The sequence below is a fragment of the Cheilinus undulatus genome, linkage group 23 (assembly GCF_018320785.1).
Source record: "Cheilinus undulatus linkage group 23, ASM1832078v1, whole genome shotgun sequence".
Lineage (NCBI taxonomy): Eukaryota > Metazoa > Chordata > Actinopteri > Labriformes > Labridae > Cheilinus > Cheilinus undulatus.
In genome coordinates this window covers 23407715-23432222 of record NC_054887.1, presented here as the reverse complement: position 1 = coordinate 23432222, position 24508 = coordinate 23407715, and the positions used below count along the sequence as shown (strand labels likewise).

Genomic DNA, 24508 nt, shown 5'->3' with positions numbered 1-24508 from the left:
CACCACAGGACAACATCTTCAGACTGGCCTCACATTTCGAGAACGGCCGCGGAAAAAGCCCCTACGACCCCAAAATGCTCTCGGCCTCCCTGTTGATCGGTGAGTTTGATCTCAGCCTTGATTAGTTCCAGACAGAAGACAACGTTCACCCCAGAGCAGGTCATTTGTTCCTAACTCAATGTTTCTACACTGGCAGATGGAGAGCTGTACTCTGGCACATCTGCCGATTTCATGGGAAGAGACTTTGCTATTTTCCGTACCCTGGGAGATCATCATCCAATCAGAACGGAGCAGCATGATTCAAGATGGCTGAACGGTAAAATAGAGGGAAAAAACAATACAATGGTCTTTCATTGGCGTTTTTTGGAAAAAAAGAGAAAACGCCACATATTTTTAGTCTTGGAGGAATAAACTTTCCTGACAACACATGAAAGGTTTGGGGCTTTTATGCTTTCATTTTGAAAGAACAGTGGTTAGAGTTAGAATTAAAGGAGAGAGAAGAAAAAGACATGTGGGAAAGGTGCTATGGATAAGACTTCAACTATGGCCTTCATGCAATGGCTGTGGCATACAACCCCAGTTCCACAAAAGTTGGGGCACTGCATAAAATGTAAATAAAAACAGGGTGCAATGATTTGCAAATTTCATAAACTCTTTTATTTACAATACAACATAAACAACATATCAGTCATTAAAAATTAGACATTTCACCATTTCATGAAAAATATTAGCTAATTTTTATGGCAGCAACACATCTCAAAAAAGTAGGGATGGGACATCAAAAGGCTGGAAAAGTAAGTGTTGCTAATGAAAAACAGCTGGGGGAGCATTTTGCAACTTATTTGGCTAAGTGGGTAACAGGTCAGTAACATGACTGGGTATAAAAGGAGCATTTTAAAGTGAGTCTCACAGAGGTAAGGATGAGCAGAGGTTCACCAATCTGCAAAAAAAAAAAAAGCATCTTAAAATTAACAATAACAGAAGTTGTTCTTCAACGTAAAATTGTGCGAACTTTGAATATCCAAACATCTACAGTCCATAATATCATTAAAAGATTCAGAAAATATGGAGAAATCTCTGTGCTCATGGGCAACGCTTAAGGTCAGTAATGGATGCTTATGATCTTCTGGCCTTCAGGCATCACTGCATCAAAAACAGGCATGATTCTGTACTAGAAATCACTGCATGGGCTCAGGAGCACTTCCAGAAATCAGTGTCTGTCAACACGGTTAGTTGCACAATCCCCAACACCAAGTTAAAGCTGTATCATGCAGAGAAGAAGCCATATGTGAACATGATTCAGAAACTATGCCATCTTCGCAGGACCAAAGCTCATTTAAAATGGATTGAGGCAAAATGTAAAACTGTTCTGTTATAAGATGAATCAAAATTGTAAATTCTTTTAGGAAAACATGGCATAAACGTACAGTACAAATGTTCCAGCTCTACAAGCTAGCAATTTTATTTACAAGCTTAAAGTGGGTTCAGATTGCTAAAGCCCATTCAAGCCTAGCAAATTCATGTTGAATTTGAATTTTTGGGTCTTTAATAACCTCAGCTGTTCAGTAAAAGGTGGACTTGAACTCTTGTGATTCTCTGGTTTGGCAGAAAAAAAACATAGTCTTGCTTTTTTCACACATTAAAGAAGCATTAAAGCTCCTATGAAGAGTTTTTAGTTGGTTATGAAATAGATTGAGATTGAAATAATGCTTTGTTATGACCTTTAAAGACGAGCTTGTTCATTATAGTTACTCATAATGTCTACAATCACTGCCACAGGGTTTTTGCCACAGGAAGTAAACAACAGCTTGCTGGCAAAACAGGCTTTTTTTTACATTGTGCAGCAAAGATTTGTAATGAGTGATATGTTTTAGTGTAAAAAAAAGGGGGCCAAATATGATCAGAAAAATATACATTTACTAGTACTGTTTATCTATAAGGGGTGCCAAAACAGTAACAAAGCTTTTCCTGCAAGCTTCAAGTGTCCACTCATTTCCATTCAGACATCAGATACCAAAGCCCATTCATAAACTCCCTGGATTTGCCTTTGCTAGTAAGATTAGCGCATCAGTGCCGGTTATTGGCCGATCAGAGTGTCCGGTTATCTTTCGGCACCATGGAGGACTTAAAAAGCCACAAAAGATCAGTTTGAACTTTCTCCCCCACTCAAGCTGTGCCATCCCCTTTTCCCCCTTCTTTCCCACAGAACTAATCCACTCTCAGCTGTTTTCCTGTAGCGGGGTCCAATTTCTCCCGCTTCCCTTTCTCCCCCATCAGCATCCAAAAAAGCACAAACAAAGTCCTCTGTGGTGCTGATTACTGTGACATATTAATAAAGAGCTGTTTAAAAAGGAGGAGTCATTGTTAGAGCGTTAATCCCCATCGATCTTTCACCTTGTTCAAACAAATACGCCGGGGATTGAATCCATTGGCCCTCGCAAAATCCAGATCCTTCACCACAAAGGGGGGATTGTAATTGCATGGATTACTGGGATGGGGGATATTCTACTGAGCCTTTATCAACAAGGTTACATGGCACTCAAATGTAACAAGAGAGAAACTTGGGAATGAATCCTTAATAGCAGTCGCGTCTATAAAGGATTAAGGGTTAAACGGGAGATTTGCTGGGCTTGATTCATGCAATTTATTTACACGTCTTCTGCCTTTTAATGCCCTCTCAGTTTGGATTAAATCTCTATTGAATAAATCGGCCTTTTGTTGGGAATTAAAGATAATGAATCTCCTCTGTGACACCAGCACAAACCCACAAATGTAACGCTGAATTTTCTAGAGTGTAAATTTAAGCACTATGGAGGTTTGATTCAGGCTGACATGATTCATGCCAGAAGCCTCACACCAGCACAGCGCTTATAAATCTGCTCACCACTTAGGCCACACTTGTGTTTTTCACAGCTACCCTATACCCATAACGTCCACGGAGGTGTAATCCAGCACTGCTTGTTTCTCACCAGCTAACCCCCCGAGCTCTTTAGAACCCCGGCTCGTTTTACGCGTGATGACGCCTTGCCGACTGTGGCCACTTTTCCCCGGTCTCTGTGCCCCCTTAAGGCCGAGATATCGAGATTTATCCCAGCCCCGAGGCCTCGGCTCGCCCCTGCTAACTTTGATTTCCTCTTGCAAGATAAATTTATTCAAGTGTTACCCGGGACAATCAGGGCCATGTGTGTTAGTGAGGATGTGGTCCAGAGACAAGGGTTATGGGGGATTTGGACTTGGAGCGTTTGCTCCGGGTAGGCTCAGATAATGTAACACAAGGGCGTAAAGTGAATGGCTTTTTTTACTGAGCCGTGACTGGAGAATATCACAGGGGATTTGTGACGGAGGTGTAAAATAAGGGTGAAAGGATTGTCATCGGGTTGAAGTAGGGGTAAAACTATGTTGTGTACCAATGTTTGTCTTTTTAATAGCTTTCAGTGTCCAATACCAAAGCAGGTGTCAATCTGTTTATTTACTCTGCATATTTGTCACATGTAACTGTATCAGATCATGAACAAATGTTAATATTAAACAGAGAAAACCTGAGTAAATACAAAATGCTTTTTTTAAATGCTGATTTCATTTATTAAGGAAAAAAGCCAATCAAACCTTCCTGGCCCAATGTTAAAAAGTAATTGCCCCACAAACTTAATAACAACTGGTTGTGCCACACAACAATTTTGCAACTACAAGCTAACTTAAGCAATAACTGGCAATGAGTCTTCAGCCACATTGGCATCTCACCACTCCAAAGCCTTCATTTTGTTTCTAAAGCCATTCAATTGTGGTCTTGCTGGTGTTTTTCAGCTCATTGTCCTGCTTGAGCTTGAGGTCGGAATTTGATGGCCAGATGTTCTTCTTTAGGGTTTTCTGGTAGAGCAGAATTCATGGTTCTATCGGTTACAGCAAAACCTGAGCAGCAAAGAATCCCTAGACCACCACCATGTTTGACTGTTGATGTGATGTTCTTTTAATGAAATGCTATGTCTGTGTCTCTTACTTCTTGCTGAATCATGAACACTGTATTTAACTGAGTCAAGTGATGCTGCAGGTCTTTAGATGTACTGGGTTCTTTTGTGACCTACTGAATAGGGATGTCCCCAGGTGTCTATTTCCCCATGTGGCTAAACGCTTTTTAAATTGTGTTTAACTGCCTAGTCTAAAGAGGAGAAAATACTTAGAAAACAGTCAAATTCCTCACAGGGTCGTTGCATCAGCAGGTATAATGCGAGCCTAATATATTCTGTACAGTGTGGCTAACATGAGCAGCTAGCTCTTACAGTCTTTGTTCCCCTTTGTAGATTAATATCATGCTTTCATATGTGGCCTATTTTCACTTCAGTTGAGTAGTTATACGTGTGTGTGTTCAACCCTCGAAAGCCTTCATACCACTTTATTTCCACTTACTATTTAAAAAACTGTCATACTGCGCTGTTCCTACTACATGCTAACTGCTAAGCTTCTCATATTTATTTCCGGTGCCAGGGGAAAGCTCAAACTGGACAGCAGGGGCTATTGACTGAAGCTACAGCGGCTTCTATGTTCATTACTGTTTAAAAGAGCATTATAGACCGGGATTTCCAGCCCGTGTTTATAAAAAATGAGAGGAAATTAATTTAACCGACTGGTAAATCGCGCACCAGCAAATTTGATAAACAAATTTAACTGTTTAATCACGCATATCCCTATACTGGATGAGTTGTCGATGCACTCTTGGAACCATTTCGGTAGGCCGGCCACTCCTGGGAAAGTTCACCACTATTCCAAGTTTTCTCCATTTGTGGATAATGGCTCTTACTCTGGTTCGATATTAAGGGAAGGATGTCTGTGACTTTGATTCTTCTTAATTCATGATTTAACAAGGGGGGGCAATTATTTTTTCACACTGGGCCAGGTAGGTTTGGATGCCTTTTTCCCCTTAATAAATGAAATCATTAATTAAAAACTGCATTATGTATTTAATTATTTAAAAATTGTTTGATGATCTGAAACACTTAAGTGTGACAAATATGCCCAAGAGAGTAATCAGGAAGGAGGCAAATCCTTTTTACAGTACTTGTATTTCTGACATAAATAGAATCATCAGTATAATAGCAACGTTTTTCTTGATGACCCTAATGAAGACCACAAGCCAAAAACGTTGTTCGAATTATTTTATCCTCTAGACTTTGAGTCGTGATTTTTCGTGTAGGGAGATTTATTGACAGAAAACTTATACAGAAAAACAGGGCTGTGACATTATAAAGACGCAGCCAACATATACATCTGGGATGAAAGGTGTTAGAGTCCGAGTGCCTACTTTTGTGCTTTATTGTTCCTTTTTATCATCTAGATCCCAGGTTCATTGGCATGAGCTTGATCCCAGAGAGCGACAACCCTGAAGACGACAAGATCTTCCTGTTTTTCAAAGAGAACGCCATGGATGGAGAGCACACTGGCAAGGCGACCATCGCCAGGATAGGACAACTGTGTAAGGTAACAACACACAAACAAATACAAACAAGAACTTCCCTTTTTCAAAGATTTATTATATTTCTCGCTTATTTGCTTGTTTTTTCGTTTCAAACTCCTTTTGTGTCACAGTTGAAGTAGTATTCAGAGGGGTTATGTGTTTGTGTTGCAGAATGACATGGGAGGTCACAGGAGTCTCGTCAACAAGTGGACTACTTTCCTCAAGGCCAGGCTCATGTGTTCAGTACCCGGGGTCAACGGCATTGACACACACTTCGATGAGCTACGTAAGTGTTTTATTTTTTCGTTCATATAGAAGGAAAATTTCCATTCGCTTAAGAAAGATCTCTCCTTCACCTGCTCTTTTGTTGTGTTTCCAGAGGACGTGTTCCTCATGAGCTCCAAGGACCCGAAGAATCCAGTTATCTACGCTGTATTCACCACATCCAGGTACAGATCCACCCTGATCTTCTCATGAAAAGATCCTCAAATATCTTGACAGACGCCAGTAGTATCAAATTTGTTCTGGCCCATCCTGGACAAGTGATTTCCTCTGTATTCAAAAAACACAACCGCCCCACAATTCCCCTCAAGATTTCTTCCCTTCCACATCTTTTATTCCCTTTATCTGTAATTTCCTTACCGTTTAAATGGCATTGCAAGATGCGAGCAACTAAGCGTGGCCCTGTCAAATTCCCAGATGGCGCTCCTCGTCCCGTAATCCACTTACAGGTGTCTTACAGCTGCTTTCCCCCAAACCAGACGTCTCAGAACCGCTACCTGTCTCCCCTTTTTATTCTTTTTTTCTTTGAAACGTTGGCAGAGGATTGTAGGATTGTGTGGAAACCAGATTATAGAGAAGGAGAAACACGATATTCACTCAGCGGGAATGCACGTCTCCCCCGCTGGCCGCTGCATCAGCCTTGAATGGGATTTTTGAACAGGCGGGTGTGGCTCTATTGAAGCATGCAAAGAGAGGTGAAGGCCTGGTTTACATGGCACAGATGGAGGCACTTATCATGATGATGGTGATGAATTTGCATTTAAGAGGGAGGAGGAGGGATTCTGTGTCCATTCTTGCCTTGAAACCACTTTGACAAACACTTCACCATCAATCACAGCTAATGATAAGACGGCCTAAAGTGAACGACGTGGCAAGCTAACACATTCTGACAGTGTATTCAAAGCAAGAGGTCGCTGCGTGGAGGTGGGAGCACACCTACGCACCCACATGCATCCTTCCAAATTCAATTATAGGGCATTGAGGAATTAGAGTGGTTTAATTGGTTTTCTAAGTGGCCGGTTTTTAGAGATGAATAGAGGCGAGACGCAGAGGGAACAGCTTTTAATATCACTGCCTAATGAGGCACAAAGACGCTGCCACTGACGGATCAATGTGCGATTGTGCCCCTGTTTGTGTGTCCATGCATTCCTGTCCTCTATCTGCACAAACACATGTTCGCCCCTTCTTCTTAAGCACAGATACCGGAGTGTCTTCTTCTCTCGCCCCAGGAGTTAATTGAATTTCTCTGTAATTAACATTTTCAAATGCTAATCCATTCATCTTCCACTCTTTGGTGGGTACTGTCGTGTGCTGCACATCCCTAATTAGACCGATACAAGTTCCCGTCACAGTCAGCGAGACAAAGGGCGGCCTGATCTCACTGAAGCGTTCGCTTCCTGCAAACGCAAGAGATTTTCTGTCCAAATTAAAATCTGTCATCTGTGAAAAAAAGACAAAAAGCTGATGAATAGTAGATATTATTTAGAGAAATCTGGAAACAGCCTCTTCTATATGTTCAGAGTCAGGGTGCTTGAAAAACTCCCATCAGAGTCGCAACGATTTCTTTGAAACATCTGAAAATCAACTTTTCAAAACATACTTTCTTTGCTCCATACTGCAGGAGGTGTACAAATCCTGGCTCAACAGCCACGGTGCTAACATTAGCTAGCACGGTAAAAGGAACGTATGCCTGTATCTGACCAACCTCCAATAAGAAATAAAATCAGTGCAGAAGTGAAAAAAATTGCTGTTTCTTATTTGTCTACTTGGGGCTCACTGTCAAGGAACCCCATGATAAATTTCTAGATTTACAGGAGTAATAAGTGACCTTACAACCTAAACAAAAGCAGTTTTGGTCTGACTGGTGCATATCTTTATTCTGTATTTCAAAAGTTGTTGAAAGAGAAAGATGAAGAAAAAGAAAAGCTTCTGGGAACTATCTCACATGGAGTTCAGTAAAGCACAGTCCATCCTACTTTGAAACAATGACAACCAAAGTTTATTTTTTAGCCTTAACACTCACTATTTATTGAGCACCAAATGCAAATTGTATTCACTGCTGCATCTGTAAAAATGAAGCATTTCAACCCCCCCCCCCCCCCACTTCTTTAAATAGTATGAGTCTTTTTTTAGTAAAGTTGACAGGTGGGTTGATCTATTGAACTAATCTGATAGGCCAGTGTATTGCACATCTTCCATTGACAATAGCTGGGTCACAAACATTTTGCAGTTAGCTCCAAAATGTAATCTAAACATGGCAAAAAAAAATATTAGCTAAAATGCTAGCATCATCACTGCTAATCTGTTGCACATTTTTTCCAATTATTAATTAATTCACGCCTTGAAGGGTAAACACTGAGCGGGCCTTTAAGGGGTCCAGCCATTTCTTCAGGCAGCCCTGGAGAAGAGACCAGCAGAAATGGGTCTGTACTTCACACCTATCTATTTTACCATAGACTGAGAGCTCAACTACAACACTGTTAGCTAGCGGGAGTGCAAACTCCACATGGTGGACACAGATGGTTTTAAAAGAGCTACACAGCTGAACAGAAACTTCACATTGTGGATTTTACTGCACACAGTTCAGTCATCATGTTGGAATACAGTTTCAGGATTCTTTCCTAAGGGGGACCCCAAAAAACAGGCAGAGTCTTATATACAGGTATGACACATTTTCTGGATTTTGGGAGTGATTCAGATGCCAGAGTTCACATCATAGTCCACCAGCTGGAGTTGAAGGTAAAATCACAGCCTTGATAAGGACCTTAATGGTCAAAACACATGTTTTATCATATGATTTAGCCATTATGATAAAGGCTCTCAAAGATTTTTTTCCTCATTTTTACTTTCATGCATGGAGTGCCTGGTTTCTCTCTTTCAGTGTCCATAATTTTCCAGTGTTTTCCATGAGCAGCCAGCCCTGTGCTCCATTTCTTTTACTTAGACTATATCGAGCAGCCAGTCCCCCTGTTGCAGGATCACAGTGCATAGCAGACCTGAATAGATCACAAATAATCCCCCTCCCTATGTAACCTATAGGGATTGTATTGTGAATTAGAAATCGGTTTAAACCGAATCGTAACCCCAAGAATTGAAATAGAATTCATTGAAAAGGTGTTGAAGCATTGCCACTGCTGGCTCAGAGACTTATTGAGTTGATGGTGCAGCCAGGTTACTTTACACAAACTTTATAAATGGTTTGTTTTATTGTATATCTTGGAATATTCCAGTAACAACTCCCAAACCCCCCACTTCCATGAGTCACATTTCAAACCTCTGTCTTCTGGATGACCTGGGCCGCAGCGTGAATTTAAATAAAAATCCACATCATTTCCCTTTCTTTCCACAATCGATAGACCCTTCCCTATTTTTGAGCTCAAAGCAAAAAAAAAAAAAAGTCCACCCTTCTGGCTCAAGCTAAAGCTCACAAAAATATTGAAGGGGATTTTGAATCTGCTCGGGTCCAGCTCTCCTGGTTTGTTGGTGGCGTGCCCACATTCCTGTCTGTTCTCAAGAGGCTGGAAGCAATCATGGTGAAGTTCCAATCTGTCAGTCCTGTACTTAGGTAATGACAACCTCCGCTCCCCTTCTGTCTTTGTGCGATGAAGGGTCATTTTGTTGTCTTTCTTCAGTATTTTGCGAGCTCTTAATCCCCAGTCTTGTGACTGCGAATCCCCTTTGTTTTTCCTTGTCACATCATTTCAACGCCCTTTCTCTTCCTTTGTCCTGAAAAATCTCTTCTTCTTTGTCTCTCACCTCCTCTGTCTTCTGTTTTTTTCCACAGTAACATCTTCAAAGGCTCTGCAGTGTGCATGTACAACATGGCTGACATCAGGAGGGTCTTCCTGGGTCCCTACGCCCACAGAGATGGACCCAACTACCAGTGGGTGCCTTTCCAAGGAAGGGTGCCTTATCCCAGACCAGGCACTGTGAGTCAAACTTGAGTACAGAAACTTTCATACTCCTGAAGAAATTTATAAGCTCCTTATCACCTTTAATCTGTCCGTTCTTAGTGCCCCAGTAAGACATTCGGTGGATTCGACTCCACCAAAGACCTCCCAGATGATGTCATTACCTTCGCCAGGGGCCACCCAGCCATGTACAACCCTGTGCACCCAATAGGTGGGCGGCCCATCATGGTGAGGACGGATGTGGACTACCAGTTCTCCCAGCTGGTGGTGGACAGAGTGGAGGCGGAGGACGGACAGTATGATGTCATGTTCATCGGGACAGGTACAAGCTCCACCCACTGCTAATTCATATCTGGGGGACTACATTTTTCCATCATGGCCTTGGGCAGGTGGTTTAGAGGTGTTTAAGATGTTTTTAGATGTATTTATGTGTGTTTCAATTCAATTCAGAAAACTTCATCGTCCCTAGGAGGGCATTTCAAGAAACTTAGAGAAACAACATTTCAAAAAGCAAAGAGCAGAAGTCTAACAAAAATCACAATTGCAAATATAAACAATATGTAAAGAAAAGAGAAGTTTTTAAACCATAAATAAAATATATGCATGTCTATTTATATACTTTACAACAAAAATGGAAACTATAAACAGATAATTTTAAATAAAGTTCTCAGATATTGACAGTAACGGCAATCAAATGCATGAACTAAGCTGTATAATTACAGTAAAAAAACAGTGCAATGAGTGACTCAGTGACTGTTGAGTGGTCATCAGAGTGACTCAGTGACTGTTCAGTGGTCATCAGAGTGACTCAGTGACTGTTGAGTAGTCCATATGGAATTCTCTTATGTGAGGACCATTGGTAAGGTGCATCTGAAAAAGGATGTATTTGTATTTTAAACTAATGTGTGTCCAGATGTGTTTAGATCTTGCCTACTGTACAGTAATCTCTGCCTGCATTCCTTTGCTTTTTACCTCCGCCAAGGAGGTTGTGAGAACGGGTGGGTTTGTTTGTTTGTTCATTCATTTGTTAGTTTGTTAGCAACATAACTCAAAAAGTCATCGATGGATTTTCATGAAATTTTCTGGAAATGTCAGAAATGGCATAAGGAAGACGTGATTTGATTTTGGGACTGATCCGGATCACCATCTGGATCCAGGATTTTTATAAAGGATTCTGTACTATTGGGAGATAGGGCTGCACTGTTATCACTTTACACCAGGAGATGGCAGACATGAGTAACTTATCCAAAGTTTTGGAGTTTATAGAGTTTGAAAGACGCACGCCCGGTCGAGGAGACGAGTCGGAGCTTAACAGAGAGAAAGACAGCCAGTTGTTGCGAGAATACTCACAATGCTGGGAGGAATAGAGGAATATTCACCCTCTGCCATGACTTTCACACGTAGCGAAGCCAATGCTTTGCCTCACCGTGTCTTCACCCCACCGGGGAGAAATGTAACTGTACCGGGGCAAATTAGATTTTGGGAGTGATCCGGATCACTGTCTGGATCCAGGAATGTTTTTAAAGGATTCTTCACTATTGGGAGATAGGGCTAATGGCAGAGGTCTGCGCTCTCCAAGTGATTTTCTAGTTTCAAATTGATTATTGTTGTGTTTGATGTTAAAAACTTCTGCAGCATGAGTAAAGTTATCCACTGAGTCAATGACTTCCTGTCTGTGGCAAGGGGGATGGTATACAAGAAAAAGGGGCATGTCCATGATAAAATGGCAGTCTTTATTAACTATGATAAAGGCAAGCAATGTGTCAGTAATTAAAGTTTTTAAGTACATTGTTGCATTAAAATCTTTATGTAGCAACATTTATACTTTTTAGTAGTTAATTACATCAATATCTACACCTTACAGTGTGTTAATATAAGGATAATAATTTAATAGTTTAAAGTGAGAGTTAATTCCTAACACTACTAAGAAGTGTTGAGCTAAACTAACACTGGTGAGTGTTAAGAAAAGTCAATTTTTAACTCCAAAAAGACTCCATAATGGCACTTAATTAATGATAAGGTCTGAACTCTCCATAAAGAGTCAAATCAGCACTCTGTGGTGTGGGCCCATATAGACACTGTTAAAGTGTCAGGATTTACTCTGACAGTGTAAATTTGACTACACAGATCTTGCTGTGTACAGTGTTTTTCCTTTGTCATTTAATTATTTGTCTCTAGCAAGTGTTGGGTTATTTTTGTCTTTAATATGATACTTTGTAGCCTAATAAAAGATCTAGACAGGTAGCAGGCAGCCAAACACATGTTCAGTTATATGAATGAGCCAGATGCACCATGCTGGAGGACTTTACTCAAAGGAGACATTTAACAACACAGTATCCTCTTACCTAATCACTGCTCCAGGTCAGTTGGCTCTCTGAGAATACTCTCTCTTTTCTTTTTTTTTTTTTTTTGTTGTTGTTTCTCTTCTTTTCAGAGCACAAGACCACTAGCATCAAACACAGCCCCACCATTGTAGCAATGACTGGCAATCCTTGACCCACCTCCTGATGACCTATAAATTAAGTGGCTTAGACAGCAGATAGAGTCATGACAATGGCATATGTCTTGGCCAGTCTGTCGGCCCAGACAGGACAAGATTGTGGGTTCTCAACTTGCAATTAGAAAACAAAAAATTGAGTATGTAGTGTTAGTTTAGCCAGGCCACGGAGTCAAGCGCTGCCATATAGCTGAGATCTCACCCAAGCCCTCATCAGCTGACAGCCAGCTGATTCACTCTAAGCACATTAATAGCGATTGGCACATAGGCTGCCATGTTTAAACTGCTCTAGTCTGGCTACGTTTTGCTGCCACCTCTGCAAACAGTTTTTTTGCAACCATCCTCCACCCCAGCTCCTTCTTTATTCTATTTCTGACTTAATCAGTCTGTTGTCACTGATGCCTGCTTGTGGAAGGCAGGGGGTCCCAGATCAGCCACAATAACATGATTAATTTCTGGCAGTAGACACAATAAAAGTGAATTCAAGTAATGGAAATGACATTCAAATAACTCAAACTTAATGGAAGTTAAAGGTTTTGATACTTATGGATCACTTTATAAGACTTAGCTTAAAATTAAAGTAGATAGTTGACATTTAACTCTGGATTTATATCATATTCAAAGGAAAAACATGTATGTGCATTAACTACATCTAAATGCCTTGTTTCTTTCAGACATGGGCACCGTCCTGAAGGTAGTGATGATTCCCAGAGAAAGCTGGCATGACCTGGAGGAGGTAGTGCTGGAGGAGATGACAGTCTTTAGGGTACGACACTGAAAACTGAGTGTTTTCTTCTTCCTGAATGCCTTAACACACTAAGTATGCAGATTTGGCAGTAAAGCATCTGCTCTGTATTTGTTTTGTACAGGAGCCGACTCCCATTACTGCTATGGAGCTCTCCACCAAGCAGGTAAAGACCCATCTATACTCATAATCATTCATCAAAAAGCTGTTGACGGCACTACAACAAAAACTAGAACTTCTGGGCTGTTAAACAAACACAGACATCCCCAAAACAAAGATATCTAATTGCCTATATAGATCCAAGAAACCCATTTCTAACAAGAAGCTTTCCAACAGAGCCACACAGGAACATTAAAGTTTTACGTCCTCGCTCTTTTCTTTCACTCCCACAGCAACAGCTGTACCTTGGCTCAGCTCTGGGCGTTTCCCAGATGTCTTTGCACCGATGCGAGGTGTATGGGAAAGCTTGTGCCGAGTGCTGCCTGGCCAGAGATCCTTACTGCGCGTGGGACGGCACAGAGTGCTCGAGATACTTTCCTACTGCCAAGAGGTAGGAGCATTCACACAATACACATCTCTCTGACCTTTATTTATCCTCACAGGGTCTGCTGAGGTTGCACACGTCTAACACCTGGGAGTTATCAGTGCACCTGTAGTTGCAATTGTATAAGAACCTTACTTCTTTAACTTCAGACCTCCACCAGCCTATTAGACTGTTTTAAAGTGAAAAGTGCACCCTTTATGCCAAGATATCTCAACATGGAAGTAATCTAGAGAGGGATTACAAAGGCATTGAGCACGCTCATTAAAAACACACAGGCTTAGTATGCACTCCAAGAGCTACAGGGCTGTGAAAGTATTTCCCCTTTTCCTGATTTCTTGTTTGTTTGCACATTTGTCACACTTAAAAATTTCTGATAATCAAACAGTTTTACTATAAGACAAAGATAGAGATAGATGGATACTTTATTAATCCTGAGGGAAATTCAAGATAACCAGAGTAAATTAAGGAAGCAGTTTTTAAATGATGATTTAATTTTTTAAGGGAAAAAGCCATCCAAACTCACTGGTCCTTTGTGAAAAAGTAATTGCCCTGTAAATCTAATTACTGGCAGCAATTCCAAGCCAGTGCTTGTGATAACTGGCAATGAGTCTTTCACATTGTTGTAGAGGAATTTTGGCCCATTCTTCTTTGAAGAACTGTTTTAATTCGGCCACAATGGAGGGTTTTCAAGCACGAACGTCCTGTTTGAGGTCATACCACAGCATCTCAATTGACAAGGCCACTCCAAAACCTTAATTTTTCTAAGCCATTCAGAGGTAGACTTGCTGGTGTGTTTGGATCATTGACCTGCTGCATTACCCAGTGTGCTTGAGCTTGAGGTCAAAAACTGATGGCTGGACATTTTTCTTCAGGATTTTCTGGTAGAGAGCAGAATTTACGGCTCCATTAGTAAAAACTGGTCATCCTGGTCCTGGAGCAGCAAAGTAGCCCCAGGGCCATCACACTATTGCCAACATGTCTGACTGCTGGAATGATGTTCTTTTAATGAAATGCTGTACGCCAGATGTAACAGGGCACCAGCTTCCAAAAAGTTCAGTTTCCCCAAAAGTCTTGGGATCATCAAGATGTTTTTTGGCAAATGTGAGACAAGCCTTTATGCTCCTTTTGTTCAGCAGTATTTCTGGCCCTGGAACTCTCCCATTGATGCCATTTTTGCCCAGTCTCTTTCTTGTTGTTGATTTATGAACACTGACCTTAACAGAGTCATGTGAGGCCAACAGGTCAACAGGATGTTGTTCTGTGTTCTTTGGGATCCCTGAATGAGTTGGCAATGCATTAGTAGCATCAAATCATAACCCCAAGGATTGTCCAATACCCATCTGTCTTTATGGATAACCCTTCACTCACAAAGGCAGAGGGGGAGTTGAGGTTGTCAGTACTTAAGTGTAAGACTGACAGGTTTATGTTCATCAGACGCAAAACTTTGGAGTAATTTAAAAAGGCCAGCCACTTCTGGGAAGGTTCAACACTGTTCCGTGTTTTCTCCATTTGTGGATAATGGCTCTCACTATGGTTCACTTGAGGCTCAAACCTGTTCCATGTTTTCTACAGTTATGGATAATGGCTTTCACTATGGTTTGCTGGAGTCCTAAAGGCTGGTTCAAGTTTTTTTATATTTGTGGATAATGGCTCCAACAATGGTTCACTTGAGTCCCAAAGCCTGTTCCTAGTTTTCTCCATTTGTGGATAATGGCTCTTACTGTGGTTCACTGCAGTCCAAAAGGCTGTTCCAAGTTTTCTGTATTTGTGGATAATGGCTCTCACTATAATTTGCAGGATTCCCAAAGGCTGGTTCAGAAATGGCTCTGTAACCCTTTCCAGACTGATAGATATCTATGACTTTGTTTCTCATCTGTTCTTGAATTTCTTTAGATGGCAGCATTTGGTTATCTTTGTCTATTATTATTTTTTTAATGATCTGAAACATTTAAGTTTGAAAAATAAGCAAAAACAAGGAATCAGAAGAAATCATGGCACTGTACAACGTGGGCGCTTTCGTCTGCCAGCACAGTTGTTCTGAGTTGTGATCCGTGACCACGCTGTGAAGATGCACACAATCCCAAAGACTCACACGTGGATATACATCCACACAGGCACACATAGTAAATTATAGCCAACAGGAGCCGTCTGACCGCTTCACCCCGCAGCCAGGAGGTATGAACATACACACCCTCAAATTACCCTCTTCTGGATCCAGAGGGATTAAGCTGACCACTACAGCCCTCACACACACACATCCCATTCATCCAGAACTTCTCACACCAGCAGAAGTAGGCCAGTGGGTTTTACTCCAGCTTGGCGGGGTTACAGAAAAGGTGGCACACCCGGCGGTTGAGGCCTGCTCTACTCTCCTACACTGCAAATATTTTCCCTACCAGAACGGGGGGCAGACAGCCGGCGCTGCACGTGCTCAGACAGCCCAAAAAGAGAGGAATGCTGGGGAAGGAGGCAGAAAAATGAGCATCAAAATATGTACAACGGAAGGAGGGAGTGGCTTCAGTTAAGATGATCTTCTTCCTTTGCCTATTTCTCCTCTTGCATTTGTCTCATCTCCACCTCCCTCACTTTGATTATTTTTCAACCCAACCATAACAGCTAGGAACAAAGGGGCACTTTCACAGTATAGCCAGACTATGAAACACCTCTCCACCGCATTAAAAAACCCAAATAACAGCATACTTTCATATCCAGAGGACAAAGAATGGGGCTGTTTTACAAGGCGTTTCAAGGGCGAAACAATACAGTACATGTTTCATTATAACGGCTCATCAGAAGGCAATGAAGCGTGCTGTTTCATTGCTCTGCAGGTTTATATTTCTTACATTCTGCCAGGTTTTTTTCCTCTCATTTAACACTGGAGTGAAGGTTGAATAAATACTCACTGTCCAAGTCTGTGAAGCTAAGTGAAATAGTATAAGGTGCCATTGCCCCCTAGTGGTTGAAATGTTTCAGTACAGAGAGCCAAACTACAACTCTTGTTACCTTTTTTGTGTTTTTCTCCCCAGGCGAACCAGACGGCAGGACATCAGGAACGGCGACCCTCTCTCCCAGTGCTCAGATCTTCAGCATCATGGTACGGTATTAAAGACTACAGACACACTTTCATTACTCGTGTTCTGTGCCCATCACTCACCCTCCTTTCTGTGTGTGTTTGAGTAGAAGACATGGACGGTCTAGGCGGCAGCGTGGAGGACAGGAGCGTGTACGGCGTGGAGAACAGCAGCATGTTCCTGGAGTGCAGCCCCAAGTCCCAGAGAGCGCTCATTTACTGGCAGCTGCAGAAACCAAATGATGACCGCAGGCATGAGGTGACTGTTTCTCTTGTTAAATTTATTCATTATTAAAAAAATCAGGGAGTTTGTTGATTTTAGTCAACATTATAAACAGTTTAAAACTCTCTATGAGAACCAGCTTTTAAACTCTTTGACCTTTATTCTTGGTGATTAAAGATTGAGTGTAGTGGTTTAGTCTGACACTCTAACAGCTTTCTTCCGACAGATGTTCTGCTACAACTGTATTTTTATAACCAAGTATTATGGGTGCTGTGAAATGAAATACAGTCCTGAAAGTCACATTTGTGTGCTTGATTTTTAGTAAATCAGATGCAAACCAAAGCCCAAATGGTTATAATCACTGAGCAAGGAATTTACCTTTTAGGAATTAACCCAGCCTTGAAAAGCAAATAGCCAGAATCCATGTCCATCATCAGGCAGATCCGTCTTGCAAAGCCTCAAGCTGATATGTTTGTGCCAGGTCTGAGACTGGACAGACCAATCAGTTTCATTTGAGGAGAACAAGGCAGTAGCTCAGAATGTGGTTTAGTCTTACTGCAAGCTGGTAAACAATGGCCACCATCAGTGAAGTGAGTAGCTCATATTGAGCTATAGCTGAAGTTTTTAGAGCTGTTCAGATGTCTTCACTAAAAGATCAAGAGCTTTTTTCTTTTTCTTTTTTGTAAGGTTCTGCCCTTCCCAAACACAGACCATAGGCGGTTGCCCAGATGGATGTGAACTATATCCCTTGCAGTAGATTTATGAAACAGTCTATCTGGTGGGTCAGATTAGAAATAGTCCATATAACACATGGGCATAGTGTCTGTGACATCATCCATTGGTTTCTGGAGAGATGTTTTGAAGTCAAATGATGGCTGTTGCCATTAATGGAAATGCTGACCAGGCCTCACTTAGTCTAGTGGCAGATAATAAGATTCCAAACAGCTACAGTACACCTGCATGCCAGTCAACACAGCCACACTATTAGTATGCAAATGCAAACTGATGCAAAAGCTTATGTCTGGAACTAGCACAGAGCAAGTGACAAAGAAGGGTTTCACACCTTAAATTGTAAACGTAAGATAAAACAGCCCTAATCATAAAAGTCAGGTGTAGATCAAGTTTGATAAATTGTTGAATGTGGAGTGGAAACTAAACCAAACCAGCAGGTGGAGGCCTAGGAGCGAGAGTAGTAGTCAGAGTAAAAGCCACTTAAAGCATAACTTTTTCAGGTGTAACCAGTTTACTGATGTCATTCCCTACTTTACCTTTTGGCTGCTCATAAAATCAAAACAGATTTAAGCTTGATCTGATCCCTTGAAACACTGTATGAAAAAACTGATGAGATACCACCAACCACCGCATTTCTCACCAGTTCTGACTGCTCACAGGTCGGGTAGTTGGTTTACCTGTGCCAGAAAGTGCTGGAAGCAAAACCCTCACATGGGTCAGGGGGTTTGGGGGAGCCACACAGCATACTAATGGTGTTAATAAGCAGCTGGCTGGTTAAGGAAATTCCTTTGATTCTGTAGCCAGCCTCTAGTGGACACTAGAGGAACTACTACAAGTCTGCTCAAATATAATCCAATGATGAAGGCACACTTTTAATACCTTTTTTATCCATCTAAAGTGTGAGCTAAAAGAGCGACACAGTTGAAAAAAGAAGGAAGGCAGTTTAAACCCTTTTCTTGGCCATAACATTGACATTGACTGCATGTTTTATACCAACATAACTTGAGTTCCAGATTTAATGATACCTCTGTAAACCTTTCTCTTATGTCTTTTTCTGTCTCCTTGTTTAGATCAAGGTGGATGACCGGATTCTCCGTACAGAGCAGGGTCTCCTCATCCGCAGTCTGACCCAGTCAGACACTGGAGTCTACCACTGCCAAGCGGTTGAACACGGCTTCATCCAGCCTCTGCTGCGCCTCAACCTCCAGGTCATCCCGTCTCAAAAACTTGGCGACATCCTTCCTGGACTTCCAGGAAGCGGGGCTGGCAACTCCGCAAAGCACCGGCTGTGGTATCGAGATTTCCTTTCTCTCCTGGACCACCCGGACCTCAGTAGTGTGGAGGAGTTTTGTGATCGGGTTTGGAAGAAGGAGCGCAAACAGAAGAAAATAAAGACGCCAAACGGGAACGGTCAGGCTAAACCTGAAAGCGGAGGAGGTGCCAACACTGCTTTGCGGCCTAAAGCCTTACCTCCAAACAGCCAGAAGCAGCAACAAAGTCCACCGCAGAGCAAACCATGGCTGCAGGCTGGAGCTCCAACAGAACCAGCACGGAGCCAGAACGCCCAGAAAACTCAGCCGAATCTGGGTTTGTTGAGCGGACAAGCACCTAAAAACAACCAGAAGACACAAAACGGCCAAAAGGCGCTGGCCAACGCTGCTGCTTCTCAAGCACCAGTGGGAGGGCCGAGAGCGGGCAGCCAGCACGCGGCCAAGTGGAGACGGATGCAGGAAAATAAGAAGGGACGCAACAGGAGGACCCATGAGCTCCAAAGACCCCCACGTAGCGTTTGAGGAAAAAAAAAAAAAAGCACAAAGACGCACACATGCAAGCACAAACCAACGCATCCATGCATCAACACACAAGCACATTCTATAGTTTGTGTATCAGTGACCTCACCATTGCAGAAGCAGAAAACAACCATGGAAACACTCTAAGGTAGAAATACATGAACCAGAACAATAGACCTCCCTCAGACTATCATACACAAACACTCACAACCTGTGAAGAGGACAGAAACTGGAATGCACACTGTAAATGTGTGAGGATATGGCTAGTTGCCTGGCATACCGCCTGGCAGACGCTTCAACCTCCTGTACATAAGCTACTAAAATAAGACTGGGGCTGTAGTGAGGTGTTTGTTGGTGAGCAGATGGACTTTTTATGCTGAGAGGACAGTCGCAGAGACATGAATAGACGTTTATGGAAGCAGAACCTGCTGATGTGAGCATGTAAACTGCAAGATAGAGAACCTGGAATGGATTTAAGACTCTTATTTTGAAGAACCGTCTGAGGAGATAAGACTCCCTTAAAACGAGGAAAGGGATGGGTTGTAATTCAAAACGAATAGACGCATCAATACATGCAAAATCTGCAGAGAAATTCTGCAATGAAAGCATTGTGCATGCTGCCGTCAATCAATGTTTTAATAAGCTACTTATTTTATCAAATTCTAGAGGCTTTTTTTTACACCCTACCTTTAAAAACATAAGAAATGTTACATTTTCTTTTATATTTCCTTTCCTTTCCAGACAAGAGCTTTTTTGGGGGGAGGGAAACAATTACAAGCATCTCATTGTGCATTCTCCCTCTGCTCTCCAGGAATCTGTGTAAGTTATTTTGTTGCTTTTTGGGGTTTGGGCAGTCGTCGCCTATGCGAAAAAGCCAGTCTGAAAAAGACTGACACATGTTTTTTGTGTACATATATACAACAAACTTAACTCTCTGTGTATATACAGTACATATACAGTACAAGAACACCACTTGATTATTATTTATTGCTCATTGTTTTGTGAAAGGGTTGCATTTATTTTTGATATTATGGTATTTTTGGCTCATCAGTATATTGGAGAAAAAGGCAACAGCGATTGAGAAAACTTTGATGGACCAAGTGGCTGAATTTATGTCAAGGAGTCCCTTTTTGGGGATAAAAGGTTTGAAAACGAGTACAGGGGTTTGTGTCAGAAACAGAATCCCACTGACGATAAGCACAATTTTGTCTCTTTTGACTTTCATAACAGATTTCTTTGTTTTTCATCTCACATGTCTTTGTTCTTCCAGTAGTCGTTCTGTGTAAAATAATCCCCCAAACTGAAAAACATTAGCTGTGAATCTCTGTAAGAAATAGTGGAGAAAAATGTAGTCTGAAGGAGAAGACACGTTATACTGCATGTGAATGCTACCTACAGTAAGTGCATCTTTTTTATTGTCTCTTTACGTGTTTTGTGTGAGAGGTAAAGTTCCCTTAAAAACAAGGTGTGAATTACTTTTGTCCTTTTGCCAAAACAGTGATAATACCAACTCATGATACTCTGGCCAAAGCTGTTGAAGATCCAAGCTCCTTAATGTTCACTCAACAATGGTACCCCCCTGTCTACCCTGCCCATTTAATACAAGAGTAATGTGTCAATGCAATAAATTAGAGCAGATAGTGTCCTCTACCAGATCTCCAAAGTTTGGTGTGTTCCTGATTCGAGTCTCTCCCTCAGAGTTAGAGAAGTGAGAGAGCTGGGAGTTACCGCTGCTGTAACAACAGCTCTTTCTGGCATGCATTCGGTTGTCTAAATAAACATCTCCGTTACAAAAAGATAACGTCCCTTTGTTTTCATTTTGTTTAAAAAATATTCTGCACAAAGTAAACTTACGACATTCACACAGGAAAAGAAAGCAGGGACAGAGAACGAGATGGGGATCATGGATGAGAAGAAATCGGGGATGAAGAGCATGAAAAAGATGATGAAGAAGAAAGCAGGGATAGAGAGCAAGATGGGATGATGGAGGTTTGCTTCCCAGTCCCCCACTCTTCCATCATAGTAATGGATAAGCTGATGACACAGTCCAGATTTTATTCAGAGGGGCGACGCCTGAAAAAACCCTCTACAAGTATGTATCAATGCATCTGGTACAGCACAGACAAAATACATGTTTAATCAACAGTTACACTTAATGAAGCATAAATAAGTTTGTCAAACTGACACAACAAAGAAAGTCCGCTGGTTTTCTTTTTAAATTTCCCTGTTGTGAAGAGAGGGACCTGGCTGCAGACAGCAGGGCCAGCCACACCTCACCTTAACCCCGGAAGTTACGTCACATTCAAGCCTGAAGTTGGTCGACTCTGCGTGTTTGTTCACCCCTCACTGTTCTAAAGCTCATTTTCTAAATGAAACAAACATTTTGGACTTCAGTGAGATAAATAATGTAAGTAATAATGTGACTTCAATAATTCAATAATGTTCACAAAATTTTAGATGTACCGTTAGATTTATGGCTGCTGCAACATTTCACACTGGATTTTCACTCTAAACATGTAAAAAATAAATTTCACATAAAACATTAATAATAGACAAAAAATAGCCTAATGATCAACTTAGTGTCATATTTATGCATTATTGAAGACAGTTATTTTTAGTGATTTTGTTTATTCTTTATTCTTTTTAGTCAGTTTGTTACTTATTGGCAGAGCATTATTAAGGATTAAAACAAGGCATATTAAGCTGTCAAAAAGTGTGTTTGTCTCGCTCGTCTTTCTTCTGCCTGCCGACACAGCAACAATCTAGAATGTGTGTGGTTATACCAGGATGGTGTATGGAAAATTTGGGGGGTAAAAAAAAAGACATACACAGATGCAGTTAAATGACAGATGAACTCCATGATTTATGGATTTAAACCTATGTTTTTACAGTCATAGAGTACATCTGCCATTTAACTGCATGCTAAATACAATAAAGTGTATTCTTCTCCTAAATGAATATTGACAGTTGAGTAAAACAATTCAATTTAAAATCAAGTTTTTGTTCTCAAATGCTTCAATGTTTCAATCGTTCTGACTCAAAATTAATTCCATATTTATATAAATTTAAAAGATTCCATTTCTATGTTCTAACCTTAGCTGTTTTAAAACTGACACCACTAGATGTCCTGATTTTGCTTCAAAATGGGAAAAAATCCAAAGAGGTAGACTGTATCCCATAAAGAATAGTGTAACTCCACTAAACGTCCACCAGAGGTCGCTGTTGCTTCACTGCCTTTGTGTCCAGCTCCTGCATGCTTTTGTGTTTCACTTTTGTTTCCTAAATTCCTCTTTGAGTTTAAAACAATCAATATCATTTTAATGTGATCGTTTGTGCTTTTTATTCCTGCTTGTATTGTCACACAGATGACCTGCCTCTGGCAATATGGAGGCGACGTCAACGTACGGCCAGCCATTGCTGAGAGCTATGTGAAAATGGATGACTGAGTATAAATTGATTCATTCAAATCAGATAAATGTAACTGATGTGCTTTTTAGTCTGAAAACTTACGTGTTCTTCCTCTACTTACATTTCCTTATGAGGCAGACCTGCCTCTAGTAATATGGCGGCGACCATCGTCTTTATCTCGACAAATAATTAGTTTACAAGTTTCAAATTTGTCCTTTTTTTTTCCTTCAATCACATCTTTTTATTCTCAAGCTTATTTTTTGTTTGACACCAAAGTAGCTTTGTTTCAGTCATTCTGACACCAAACGTATTCTGTATTGGTTTGCATTTTCACGACTAAACAATATGAAACTACTATGTTATAACCTTAGTTTTTTATGCGATGACACCCTAAAATGTCCAGAATTAGCTTTAAAATAGAAAAAAAAGAAAACAAAGAGGAAGATTGTGTCGTGTAGTAGTTCCACTAAATGTCCACCAGAGGTCGCCGTTGCCTGACTGCCTCTGTATCCAGCTCCTAAGCGCCTCTCTGGGCCTTGTGCTGATTAAAAGCTGTTTCATCTTACCGTGTTGTGACTCTTGAACAGAAATGGCTTCTTTTCTCAGCCACACACAATCACCCCCCTGTGTTCACACGCTCTTAAGTGTCCGTACACGTGCGGTTCAACTGAAGTGATTACAGAGCTGCAATCATGTCCCCGGCCCCTCAAGTTTCACACCAATGTTATGAAGCTGCTGCTCCTGTTACCATGGCGACTGTCCTTGGATGTCCTGTGTGTCTGTGTGCATGAGTGAGTGTCTGTCTGAGTCTTGAAGATTCACGTTTTCAGCTGGAGAAAAGGCTCGTCTTGACCATTATGGTGGAGGGTTTTATTACTGTGTGCTTTGCTTCAGGGGAGCTTCTTCTCCGTCTAAAGTCCTTTTTTCTTCTGTTTGCTGTCCTTCCTCACATCTGCTCCTCAAAGCTATTCCTCTGTTTGGTACAACAATTAGATTTTTACAGCAGCAACACTGAACCCTGTAATATCAGCTTCAGTATTTATGTACAGCACGGTGAAAAAGTGTTGTCTCCTTCCTGATTTCTTATTTTTATGCATTATTGTCACACAGAAATGTTTCAGATCTTCAGACAAATTTTAACATTAGACAAAGATAACCTGAGTAAATACAAAATACTGCTTCAAAAACGCTGATGATTTTATTTTTTGCTTTATAGACCTTTATTTAGAGAGGTCAGTGGATAGAGTGGGTTATAGGGATGAGAGTGGGGGTGAGACGTGCAGGAAAGGAGCTGCAGGCCAGACTTGATGCTGTACATGAGGTGCAACCTAACCTTTAGGCCACTAGACTTCATCTGCACAAGGGCCAGCCTTTATTTAGGATGGGTTGGTGTTGGTTTTGGGTTATGATTGCTATATTTTAGCCAGGTAAATCTGATCTCACTGACGCTAACATGCTGTGCCATGATCAGTAAAGAGCCTGTGCAACAAATGGCAGTGTTTTTATGGCCAATGGATTTTCAGTTTAAGATGAAAAAGCCAGAATCAAAGAACGCGCTGTTTCCCAATTACCCTTAAAAACGTAGGTGAAAAAACAAAACCAAACCTACCTTTGTGGTCAGTGTATTTACTGGCAGTTTGATTTCCTGTTTGAAAACATCCCAGACATCAGGAGAACACTTGTTTTGTCCTTTTTGACAGAAATTGGAAAAAAAATGTAGCCATTTTTTCTGTTTTTGTTTCTGAAAAAAAATTTAAAAAAACATGAAAAATGGAAAAAATGAGCCATTTCCAGTTTTTCATTTCAGTCACACAAAAAAAAAAAGAAAAAGAAAAACAAGAAAACAGGATTTTAAAA

At 41.2% G+C, this 24508-nt stretch overlaps 1 protein-coding gene across 1 annotated transcript in view; it reads left to right on the top strand.

The window, feature by feature from the left end:
- Positions 1-21032, top strand: part of sema3aa (sema domain, immunoglobulin domain (Ig), short basic domain, secreted, (semaphorin) 3Aa) — a 65544-nt gene extending 44512 nt beyond the window's left edge. Inside the window, exons 5-17 of the mRNA XM_041780783.1 lie at positions 9-99; positions 197-316; positions 5330-5472; positions 5621-5735; positions 5829-5898; positions 9516-9660; positions 9745-9964; positions 12814-12905; positions 13009-13050; positions 13277-13434; positions 16455-16522; positions 16609-16757; positions 18524-21032. Of these exons, the coding sequence (XP_041636717.1) occupies positions 9-99; positions 197-316; positions 5330-5472; positions 5621-5735; positions 5829-5898; positions 9516-9660; positions 9745-9964; positions 12814-12905; positions 13009-13050; positions 13277-13434; positions 16455-16522; positions 16609-16757; positions 18524-19246 (2136 nt within the window). The 3' untranslated portion in view covers positions 19247-21032. The remainder of the gene's footprint in view (positions 1-8; positions 100-196; positions 317-5329; positions 5473-5620; positions 5736-5828; positions 5899-9515; positions 9661-9744; positions 9965-12813; positions 12906-13008; positions 13051-13276; positions 13435-16454; positions 16523-16608; positions 16758-18523) is intronic.
- The last annotated feature ends 3476 nt before the right edge of the window (positions 21033-24508 follow it).